Below are 12,524 nucleotides of genomic sequence, written 5' to 3'. Positions count from 1 at the left end.
ACAGCTCTGTGCCTAAGGATCTGTAGTACCAGGCTGTCGAGAGGGGTGAGCCCATCCTCCCAGATGTGCTAAACATACTGCAATGACACAGTGCACCCAAAGCTTGGACGTTGGCCTGCTGAGCCATGTTGGGCCACCTTCCTGGCTCCATGAACTATCTCAACATGGCAGGAGAGCTTTGTCTAAGGGGCTAGAAGATCAGTATTTTAAATACACATCACAGGTGATTCTAATGTAACCCAGGTAGTTTCTCAAAAACTAAATATAAATTTATCATATGATCCAGAAAGCTCTTTCCTAGGTATGTGTATACCCAAGAAAAATGAAAACATTTGTTCACGTGAATACACACAAATGTTCACAACACAATTATTCATAATAGCTATAAAGTAGAATTGAATGAGTAAACAAAATTCTTATGTCCATACAATGGGGTGCTATTCAGCAAAAAAAAAGAGAGAGAATGATGAACTCCTAATACATGTTACAACATGGATATATGTCAAAAATGTTATGTTAAATAAAAGAAGCCAGACTTAACGACTACCTATTTTATGATTTCACTTCTGTGGAAGGTTCATAACAGACAACTTTATAGACACAGAAAGGAGATTAGTTGCCTGAGGCTGGGGGCGGGATTGGGGAATGACTAAAACTGGCCATGACAGATCTTTTCGAGGTGATGGCAATGTACTAAAACTGGATTGTGGTGATAATTGCACAATGCTGTAAATTTACCAAATCATAAATCTTACACTTAAAATGGGTGAATTTTATGGTATGTAAATTATACCTCAGAAAAGCATTTAAAAAGTACAGAGACAAAATTATCACTACGTTGTAGAAAAAACTTTCATAGAATTTTACAGAATTTACAGCACAATGAGGCTGATCGTTTTATCAGTGGTTCCCAACCATTCCCAGGCCAAGAATTCCTTTTTAACAGTCAAAAACAGTGGCAGCCTTATATATTCTAATTGAACCTTTGGTATAAACCAAGGAAATACATACTTTGAAGAATACTGTGAATTTGCATTAACTAATCACATTCACTACATATAAAAATAGTAGATAGATATGGAAGACATGTTATTATTCAGTCTACTGACAGTGCTAAGTGTACCTGTGGATTCATGAGCTTCATGCATAATGGTGGGGTCAGCGGCCCCAGAGTTGAAACTCCCTCAAAATCTTTTTGCTACTCAATGCAGCATTGAACAAAAAGAGCAAAAATACTACTTCAAGTTCAATTCCATGGTGTGTGTAGTCCGCTCTGTAGTCGGTTTACAGCTGGAAAGAACACGATGGACTTTCGGACTACAGGCTTGTCCCATGTGTGGGCAAAATGCACATGACAAGTGGCTCACAGGAAAAGAGGAAGGTCGTATGACTGGAAAAATACAGAAAAGTTGACTGGTTGGATGCCTGTCCAAACCAATAAGGGAGCTGTTTTGTGGATTCCTGTTTTGTCTCCAGTCTATCTCCCAGGGGCCATTTCAGTTGTAACCAATGTGTTCCAACAGTTCCACAGCGCAAACCCCTGTATTAAATGATCGTGACCATGCAGAGACAGCACACACACACCACCCCCCGCCCCCCCAAGGAGCTTCTTTCCTCTGGGATTTTCAGTTTCTGTAGGACATCCTCGGAACTTTACCAACAGGGGCAGAGCAGTATTAAGTATTTCTGGAACTGCCGATTGAGGACTTCCCATGTATAAATCAAATCACTTAAGAGGATCTGAAACATACAGTTTTCATTGCCAAGAAATGGGTTCCAGAAGCGTTTCCAAGTTATTTATAAGAAACACTTGTCTCAGTAAGTCGTCTTGTCACCGTCCACCAGCAGTGCACCTGCCTTGTTCAGCTGGCAGCCCCAAGTGTTGCAAAGGCAGAAACATAGGAGAAACTTCTTTTTAAACAGTGTATAACTGTTCAGTTGTGTTTCCAAATAGTATGTTCAGTATGCTTTTGGGTGACGCATAATAAATATACTATTCTTCCTGTGTTACCAGATGTTCTGGACACTCTGTGGTGTGTTAATTATATTTTTTTTTCCAGAATAACAATTGGACCTCTTGCTTTAGAGTGCTTCACTAGAACACAGACGGAGTATACTATGTGAAAGTGTAAACAACATGTGTAAAGGCCAGTTTATCTTGTATTTCCTGACTTTGCGGACATGCTGTAATATCCTCTGCTAAGGGACGTCACTTTCATCCTTTAGGAGACCATCTTTCCTAACCTCACCTGGTCCTGGCATTTCCTCAGGGCCAATTCATTTCCTATATTGGTCATTTAGGTCATTGTTCCCCACGTTACCATGATTTCTCAAGGAAAAAACTCTTTGACAGATTAAAGAAAATATGTTCCACAAATAAATTTGTGACTAGATTAAAATAAAAATAAAAAGTGGAATAAATAAGGTCATAGTCAATTACACAAAAACTTGTATTTGTAATGTAAACATGCAAATTTATAATTTAAATAAAAGTTCAGTGTCATGGAATATGCTTTTCTAATTATCTTTCTCTTCTTAATTTGTTATGTAATTTTAAAATAGAAATTTTTTTGATCACTGGATTTATTGAAGTTTCTGAGTTTCTCTGTGTGTGGTATTAATTACAGTTAGCATTGTGCCATTACTCAGTTTTAACAAAGGAATGAAAGGCAGTTTGTAAAGTTGTTATTGTCAGAAATACTGTTTCTAAAGGTTGTTTATTGCACTCACATTTGTCTATGTTGTCACTGAAGGGTCTACCCCTAGCAAGTACTAAAAAGAGCCAATAGCAGTTCTGACATTTCTTGTACAAATGCTTTCGTTGGAGGGGTGTGCTTCTCCTCTTTCAATGTTAATAGAATTCTACATCTATTCTAATAGAATGGAATCTAATAGAATTCTATATTTAATAGAAATCTATATCTATATCTAATAGAATTCCATGTTAATAGAATTTGCTTTTTTTTTCTTTTTCTTAACCCAAGAATTTTCAGTTTACCTACTTCTCACCCCAACAGAGCCTCTTAGGATAATTTGAAAGAAAATCTCAAAACCAAAATTTATAACTTAATATGTATAAACATCATGAATGGAGCACCTACTACAGCCAGGAGCTTCATAGATACTATATTTAATACTTCCAGAAATCTTATACTATAGAAGTCACCATCCTCATTTTACAAATAGGTAAGATACACACAAGGTAACTTCGCAAAAGTAAAGAAACTGGTCCAGGGTCACACAATGAGTAAGAGGCAGGGTTAGGATTTAAATATCCTTTTTGCCTCCAAGTCACTCTACCTCCTATTCTCCTGAAGTAAAGATTTATGTTGCTTTATTTCAAAGCATGGTTTTGACAACAGTATACTGTTAAGTGCTTTTAATTTAGAGTTATAATTATTTTCAAATTCAGGTAACATTTACATACAATAAACTAAGCAAATCCTAAGTATTGAATTTTATATTTCTTTTTTTTTTAAAGATTTTATTTACTCATTTGAGAGAGAGAGAGAGCAGGAGCAGGAGGAGAGGCAGAGGGAGAGGGACAAGCAGGCTCCCCACTGAGCAGGGAGCCTGATGCGGGGCTCTAACCCTGGACCCTGAGATCATGACCTGGGCCAGAGTCAGACACTTAACTGAGCCACCCAGGAGCCCCTGAATTTTATCTCTCTATACCCTAGTGTAACCATCACCTAGATCAAGATCAGGTGACTCCTGCATTCCAGAAGGTTCTCTCATGCCCCTTCCTTGTCAGTATCACACCCCCAAAAGTAACCACTATCCTGATGTCTATCACAATAAATTAGTTTTGACCATTTCTGAACTTAGATATAAACAGAATCATAAAATATGTAACCTCATTGTGTTTACATTCTTTTGCTCATCATATCTGTGAAGTTCATCAATGGACAATGTATACCTTTTAAAATGTTACTTGCAACTTAATGCTAATGTTGAGTTCAAAGACTTTTTTTTTTTAAATATGGAACGCTTCACAAATTTGCGTGTCATCCTTGTGCAGGGGTCATGCTAATCTCTGTATCGCTCCAATTTCTGTATACATGCTGCCAAAGTGAACACGAGTTCAAAGACATTTGATTTGCTTTAAAACAATGAAAAAACTTGGGGTGTCTGGCTGACTTAGTTGGTAGAACATGTGACTCTTGATCTCAGGGTTGTAAATTCAAGCCCCACATTGGGTTTAGAGATTACTTAAAACTAAAAAATATATATATATTTTTAAAAAATGAAAAATATAATTTTAAGTAGTATTTAATAATATACATTTAAATATTTAATACAAAATTTAATTTATATACTTCAAATTAATATTTCTAGAGGTTACAGAAAATTCTAAGCCAAATTTTGATAAAATATTGTATCACTTAGTCAACTTCTGAACACTTAGGTACTATTTGTATTTTTATATCCAATATATATTTTAAATCTTCCTTTTTTTTTTAGAGAGAGAGAGTGAGAGCATGCCCACACAAGGTTGGGGGGAGGGGTAGAGGGAGAGGAAGAGAGAGAATCTCAAGCAGGCTCCCTACTGAGCACAGAGCCTAACACAGGGCTCAATGTCACAACCCTGAGATCATGACCTGAGCTAAAAACCAAGAGTCAGACACTTAACCGACTGAGCCACCCAGGTGTCCCTTAAATCTTCCATATTAGTACAAGTACCAACTGTACATTTTATGATAATGCACATTTTTCCTTTGAAAAGAACCATTTTTAAGATTATAAAAATTTTTCATTTTTAAGATTATATAGAAATAAAAGATGCAACTTCATGTGTAATTTTATGTAGTAATATCTCTTGAAAGTCTGGTACTTTAATTCCTTAAAAAGTCTTATGTAAGAGATTTGAGAATGCATAATTATTTCCATCTGTATAATTATTGATGGAATTGTGGGACTCGTTAATATACAGCTGAGTATGTAATCCCAGCGTACTCCCATGACTCCATAAGGGTTGCCAGTAAAAACTGTGGGAAATGGTCTTGCAACATTCAATATTACACACAAATCAAAACATCATGAGTGACAAAATTCTATGCCACAAGTTATATGGAGGATATCTATAAACTTTCTATAATAAAAAAAAATGTAGCTTTAGAACAGGGCAATCATTCAGTACACAACTAACGTTACAAGGGAAGGAAAAGACCCAGAAAGAGGGAGATAGGAAGGGATAGAGGTGCGTTCAAGTTAATGTTGTTACAAACTTCACTTAAGGGGAAAAAAACGTGTAGGAACATGGAATATGGGTAATTTTGCATAAATGTGATTGAAATAATATAGGCTTTGGAGCCATATAGACTTGGTTTGACTCTTAGGTTTATTACCTTTTCTTAAGATTGTTTATTAATTTATTTATTTGACAGAGAGAGAGAGTGCACAAGCAGGTGGAACAGCAGTGGGAGAGGGAGAAGCAGACTCCCCGCTGAGTAGAGAGCCTGACGTGGGGCTCGATCCCAGGACCCTGGGATCATGACCTGAGCCAAAGGCAGACACTTAACTGACTAAGCCACCCAGGTGCCCCAGGTTTATTACTTATTATCTTTCTGACTGTGGCAAGTTACTTAACCTCTGAGCTTAGTTTAGTCACCTGAAAACTGAACAACAGTTACTCAGAACACTGCTGTTTATCTTACGTGATAAAAGAAAAACATTCGTACCAAGTACATATAAGAACTTTCTTTTTCTTCTCTTAATAACTATTACTGTATTAAAAGATAATCACTGCAACGTACCTTCCCAATACAACCTACTGGATATATTCAGAACTGCTTGCAAACACCTATATTCTTTCCATTATGCAAGTAGGCCTCACAATAAAGCCGCATCAGCTGCTTAGAAAGATTAAAGGTATTATGACTCAAATGTGGAAATCAACAGTCATGGAAGGGAGTATAAAAAAGTGATTTGAATTCAAGGGCATCAGCAATGAGCACTCTCCAATGATGCCTGGGACCCAACGTTCTTCAGAAAAAAGCTCTGAACTGTGTGAAATAACGGAAGATGAAAGCATGACAGAGGACTGTCAGCAGAGTCCTGGTAGGATAATAGTATGGAAAACAGTGGAGTTATCCTGTCAGCAACACACATGCTATTCTCATGCATACTAACCCAAATATGCAGAACGGGTTCTGGGATCAGATGATTGTATAGGTTCAAAACCTAGACCTAATATTTTTCTGTTTACGCCAAATTACTTAGCTTCATTTCTCATCTGTTAACCTGGATAACGATCGTTATCACTACACAGAGTCATGATGAACATTCGATGAGCTTATCATGGAGAGGGCGTAGTTTTGAACAGTATCAGGATACAATCAACACTTAATCCACATACCCCTTACCTTCCAAGATAACCATTTTTAGTTCTCTTTCTGCTTCTCTGGTCATTCCTTACTCTCCAAAGCCACACAAGCCCAGGGCACAACTCAAGGAGTCCTAGCAGAGAACAGCTGCTGAGAGGCTTAGAGCCAGCCAGAGATGTCAGAGGTCACGCAGTGCTGGAGTCTGGCCTTACCCATGTTAAGACCCCAGGATTACATGCCCAGGAATAAAGACAATACTGGAGAAGTAAAACACAGGAATAAGGAACTCTAGAAATAAATGTGAAACTGCAACAGACCACCCCAGCAAAGCCTAAACCCAAGTTCTGATAGGATCAAGTTGATCTGCAGTAATTTGTTTTTTAGAGGAACTCTCTATAATGTATCATCCACAATTTCTATCATGTAATAAAAATTATTATGTGCAAAACAGGAGAAAGTGTCCAATAACTAAGATAAAATAATCAATAAAAGCAAACAAAAGTGAAAAAGGACTTCAAAATAACTGTGATGAATATGTCAAAGAAAAAAAGAGAAAAAGATGCACAAGATAGGTAACATGGAATATTTCAACAGTTATAATCAATAAAAAAAGAATCAAATGGACATTTGAGAACTGCAAAATCCAGCATCTGAAATTAGCAATTTATTAGCTGGGTTTAAAAGCACACTCAACACCTTAATCCTATTTATCTAGAAGACATAATTATTTTTTTTTTAAAGACTATTTATTTATTTGACAGAGAGAGACAGTGAGAGAGGGAACACAAGCAGGGGGAGTGGGAGAGGGAGAAGCAGGCTTACCACCGAGCAGGGAGCCCGATGTGAGGCTTGATCCCAGGACGCCCGGATCATGACCTGAGCGGAAGGCAGACACTTAACGACTGAGCCACCCAGGTGCCCCGAAGACATAATTATTGAACACAAAGGCCAACAGAAAACATACAAACTGGGGGCACCTGACTGGCTCAGTCAGTAGAGTATGTGACTCTTGATCTTGGGGTCGTGAATTCAAGCCCCACAGTGGGATAGAGATTATTTTTTAAAAAAGTGAAACAGGGGCGCCTGAGTGGCTCAGTCAGTTAAGCATCCAACTCTTGATTTTGGCTGAGGTCATGATCTCAGGGTTGTGAGATTAAGCCCTACTCCTCTCTGCCTCTAAAAAAACTAAAATAAAATTTAAAATTTTTTTAAAAATCAAAAACCACACACAAACTGAAGCACATAAAGGAAAAAACAAATGGAAAAAAAGAAAGCAGAGCATGAGAAAGACAAGGGACATAGTCAAAAAAATCTAAAGGTATGTGTGAAGCACTAGAAGGAGAGGAGAAAAGAGAGAAAAACAGCTGTTGAAGAAACAACGGCCAGCAACTCTCCAAGTCTTGTTTAAGGACAGTGACCAACAGATCGGAAACATTCAGAAAACCTTAAGTCACAAACAAGAATATCACAGTCAAATGGCTGAAAACCAAAGATAAAGAAGAAACCTCTTAAAAGCAGGTTTCATGGGGCGCCTGGGTGGCTCAGTTGGTTAAGCGACTGCCTTCGGCTCAGGTCATGATCCTGGAGTCCCAGGACCGAGTCCCGCATCAGGCTCCCTGCTCGGCAGGGAGTCTGCTTCTCCCTCTGACCCTCCTCCCTCTCATGCTCTCTGTCTCTCATTCTCTCTCTCTCAAATAAATAAATAAAATCTAAAAAAAAAAAAGCAGGTTTCACATGATCTGGCCATCCATTACCTCTCTGATGTCTTATGACTCTCCAGTTTAATCATTCCTTTCCTTCCTTGCTGTTCCTTGAACATACGTGGCAAAATCTTACAATGGTTCCTCTGCCTGGAACATTCTTCCCCAACATGTCTCTCTGGGCACCTCATTTAAAAAATCATAGCCCACTTCCCACCTATTTGTACACCCTCATCCCTATGCTATCCAAGCCCTTAGACTCCCAATCACCCAACCATTCCTTATTTTTTCCTATAGCACTTTCACCTTCTAATATAATTTACTTCTTATGTTCAATGCTTATTGTCTGTCTCCAACCACTAAAAAGTTATCTCTGAAAGGATAAGGATCTTTGTTTTGTTCGTTGTTGTACCCCACGTATCTTGTACAGCGCCCTTGCACACGTAAGGTGCTCAGTGATTATTTGTTGAATGAATGCTATTATCATATTGTTGTCATTATTATTCCAAGCCTTTGTAGTCACCAAATAAGTTCATGCCATGGAGGACACTCCATCTAATATAGTTTTCTCTATTTACCTTTGGAACTGCTTTTGATGTGTGCTAGAGTGGTACTATAGTACAGTAGGTCAAAAACAGACTCTGGGGGGCGCCTGGGTGGCTCAGTCGTTAAGCATCTGCCTTCGGCTCAGGTCATGATCTCAGGGTCCTGGGATCGAGCCCCGCATCGGGCTTCCTGCTCGGCGGGAAGCCTGCTTCTCCCTCTCCCACTCCCCCTGCTTGCGTTCCCTCTCTCGCTGTCTCTATCAAATAAATAAAATCTTAAAAAAAAAAAAAAAAAAAAAGACTCTGGCACCAGATAGCATGGATCTGCAAGCAACAGAATTCCATATATATACCTTCTGCATTTCCTAAATACATATATGGAATTTATATATATATATATATATATATTTACATATATAACTTGCAGAATGTAGGCAAACAACTACATTGCTGTCTTCATTACTAATTAATTTTAATTCATTACCAATTAATATATAATCAAATAGTAATAGTATAGTGTTCTTACGGGTTCTAAGCATTTCACATATTAATGCATTTAATCCTTCTAACAACCTCATGGAAACCAAGGCACACAAAGATTAATTTGTACCAAGACATACAGTTCGTAAGTGACACGGCAGGATTTAGATCCATGTTGAGTTCCAATGAAAAGAAATTTTTAGATTAGACAAAATAATTCCTAAAAAAAATAAACGAAATATAACAATTAAATTTATGTCTCCTTAAGAAAACAAAACAAAACAAAATCTTTCTTAGCACTAAAGACAGAAATGCAGATATTAGGATATGTCACTAGGTGATGCTCTTTGTTAAATTTCTCTCCTGAGAACGTAATCTGCGGAGTTATGATTCATTCAGATGGGAAAGAACTTATGCTAGGACTAATGATTTAGTTGGCTCTTGAACCACAAAAGTTACCTTGTCCAGAAAATAAGTTTATATGCAAAAGGTAAGCCAAATTTATGGGAAACTTTCTGTAAGACTGTAAACTAAAATATTGAGACTTCCCCAGCATGAACATGGTACCTCTCTCCATTTATTTTATCTTTCTCCATTTATGTGTCCATTTTCCTCAATGTTTTGATTTTATATTTTTAAACAAAAAATCTGATTAAAAAGGGGTAGAGGGTTTGAATAGACATTTTTCCAAAGCCGACATACAGATGGCCAAGAGATGCATGAAAAGATGCAGGACATCGCTCATCATCAGGGAAATGCAAATCAAAACCACAAAGAGAAATCATCTCACAAATTGTCAGAATGGCTACTCTCAAAATGACAAAAAACAGCAAGTACTGGTGAGGATGTGGAGAAAAGGGAGCCCTTGTCACTGTCCATGGGAATGGCAGTTGGGGCAACCACTGTGGGAAACAGTATGGAGGTTCTTCAAAAACTTAAAAAATAGAAATACTATATGATACAGTAATTCCACCACTGGGTATTTACCCAAAGAAAATAAAAACACTAATTCGAAAAGATATATGCAGCCCTATGTTTATTGCAGCATTACTTACAATAGCCAAGATATGGAAGCAATCTAAGTGTCCATCCATAGATGTGTGTGTATATGTATATATATGCATATAGTATAAATTACAAAATTAATAAGACAAAGACATACATTACACACTTATCAAACTGACAGAAATTTAAAGATCAAGTGTTAGAAAGGATACAGAGCACTGGAACTTTTAATATATTGCTGTAGGGAAAGGAGATAACAATTCTTCTGGAAAGACAGCTTGGCATTATACATTAATCTGAAGATGAATATGCATATAGCTGGATGGCCTGTATCACTACCAGATATATATCTAAAAGAAATATGCACCAAGAAACAAGACATGTTTACCAAGAAACACATGTAACAATGCTCACAGCAGTATTCTTTGTAGTGGGAAAATTTTAAAATAACTCAAATGTCCCTCAACATTAGAGAGGAGAAATGAATTGTGGTAAGTAAAGACAATGGAATGAAACACAGTAATAAAACAACAAGCTTTTGGGGCGCCTGGGTGGCTCAGTCGTTGAGCATCTGCCTTCAGCTCAGGTCATGATCCCAGGGTCCTGGAATGGAGCCCCGCATCGGGCTCTCTGCTCCGCGGGGAGCCTGCTTCTCCCTCTCCCACTCCCCCTGCTGTGTTCTCTCTCTCGCTGTCTCTGTCAAATAAATAAATAAAATCTTAAAAAAAAAAAAATTAAAAACTAAAAATAAAATGAGCTTTTTATAACAAGCAAGCTTATAAGTAAGGGGGCTTTGTTCTTTGGGCCATTTACTTGAGATCAATCTATAAAAAGCTACTTAATGAGGACCAATTTTTGAGGCTAGCACTGATTTTTCCACGAGATAGTTCTTACACAACCAATAATTCTGAATCTTGTTTAGTTTGATATTAGGTAGTATACTTTTCTAAATAGTTCCCATGAACTGCAATATGATACCCTAATACTCATTTTGGCAGGTATTCTAGCATATGCTACTTAAAAATTCATTATAAGAAAACTCTGGATGAAAGTTTTATAATTATCCAGTATCATGCATAATTTATATTGTCCATGTGTGACTTTTGCCTGTTTTCTATAGGTTTTTGCTATTTTTTTCATTAGGATTCCACAGTATTTTTGTGTAAAACTGTCAAAAGTCAAAAGTCATTCAGAATTTCATATTTTCAAACTGACTTTTTTTTTTTTTTTTTTTTATGAGAGACAGACAGCATGAGAGGGAGGAGGGTCAAAGGGAGAAGCAGACTCCCTGCCAAGCAGGGAGCCCGATGTGGGACTCGATCCCGGGACTCCAGGATCATGACCTGAGCCGAAGGCAGCCGCCTAACCAACTGAGCCACCCAGGCGCCCCAAACTGACTTTTAATATATTAATCCACTTGATTGTCTTCTGTGTCTAAGTCAATATCAAAATCTAAGTCATCATCACTTTCTTCTTCATTTCTTCTGCAACTTCTATGGTTGGAACGCAGATTACTTTCAGGATTTCCTGTCTTCTCTGATTCTTTATTAAACCTAAAAATGAAAAAAAAAACTTCTATTTATTTCTCAGGCTTTTGTTATTTATCCGTAGATTGAAAAGAACTTTATACTATATTTCCTGATTAATAGGAGTCTCGTAAAATAAGTATAGAGAAAAAGATCCTTGAAGACTAACTACAGTGAAGATCCAACCAATTAGAATACTGTGGTCAATAAAGTAGGCTCAAAGAAATTAATACATGATGTCCATTCAAGAAAAGTAGTTGCATAATGAGTAAATTCTTCTGTGATGACTGATGGATGTGAACTGCATGGATAAATATTTTAATTTCCTAAAAATATGAAGTTTTATTTTTACTATAATGATAGAAAAATGTAATGAATAATTAAGACTTTTTCCTATTAGGTAGAAAAAAAAGAAGTCTAAGTCAGTGTGATATACTGCACCTTAAGACTCTCAGAGCTACCAGATGTTTCCTCAAAAGAAAATCCACATATCAATTACTAAAAGAATAAATCCCAAACATTAAAAAAAAAAAAAAATACTCACGGAATAACAATGTCTTCTTTCTTTCCACATTTTGCACAAACTTCAAGTTCACAGGCACATGCTCTACACATTATGTGATAAGAATCCTTCACTGACTTTTGTAAACATTTAACACTAAAAGTGGGGGGGAAAAATCAAGCATTATTTTTTACTGATTGCCTAAGATTTATTTGATGAAATAAAATAAACATAGGGCTGCTCTACCAACTGAGCCAGGCAGGCACCCCAGATTTCTCTACTTTCTCAAAGCTTTTAAAAATGTCATCTGCAAACAGTGACCGTTTTACTTCTTCCTTTTCTATTTAGATGCCTTTTATTTCTTTTTCTTGCCTAATTACTCTGGCTACGACTTTCAGTACTATGTTGAATCAAAGTGGCAAGAATGGGCATCTCGTCTT

The 12,524-nt window shown here is 37.1% G+C and overlaps 1 protein-coding gene and 1 non-coding gene across 6 annotated transcripts in view; both read right to left on the bottom strand.

Annotated features, from left to right (window-relative positions):
• Positions 1–12,524, bottom strand: part of C14H9orf85 (chromosome 14 C9orf85 homolog) — a 109,069-nt gene that overhangs the window by 55,717 nt on the left and 40,828 nt on the right. For 2 of the 5 annotated variants that reach the window (XM_081802844.1, XM_006729504.3), the window contains 2 exons: positions 12,127–12,240; positions 10,071–11,609 (listed from right to left, as the gene is read on the bottom strand). The exons of 2 other annotated variants lie outside the window; for them this stretch is intronic. In XM_081802844.1, the coding sequence (XP_081658970.1) occupies positions 11,465–11,609; positions 12,127–12,240 (259 nt within the window). In that variant the 3' untranslated portion in view covers positions 10,071–11,464. Of the gene's footprint in view, positions 1–10,070; positions 11,610–12,126; positions 12,241–12,524 lie in introns of those variants that run through there. One more of the 5 variants, XM_031023959.2, reaches the window with a different exon arrangement.
• LOC115939571 (U6 spliceosomal RNA) lies at positions 3,977–4,080 on the bottom strand. Its single transcript, XR_004074359.1, has one exon. It is a non-coding gene; the product is annotated as a U6 spliceosomal RNA (small nuclear RNA).

The sequence above is a fragment of the Leptonychotes weddellii genome, chromosome 14 (genome assembly GCF_054177405.1).
Source record: "Leptonychotes weddellii isolate Sample4059 chromosome 14, ASM5417740v2, whole genome shotgun sequence".
NCBI lineage: Eukaryota > Metazoa > Chordata > Mammalia > Carnivora > Phocidae > Leptonychotes > Leptonychotes weddellii.
The sequence above is the reverse complement of the archived record's forward strand: the minus strand, read 5'-3'. Positions and strand labels throughout refer to the sequence as shown.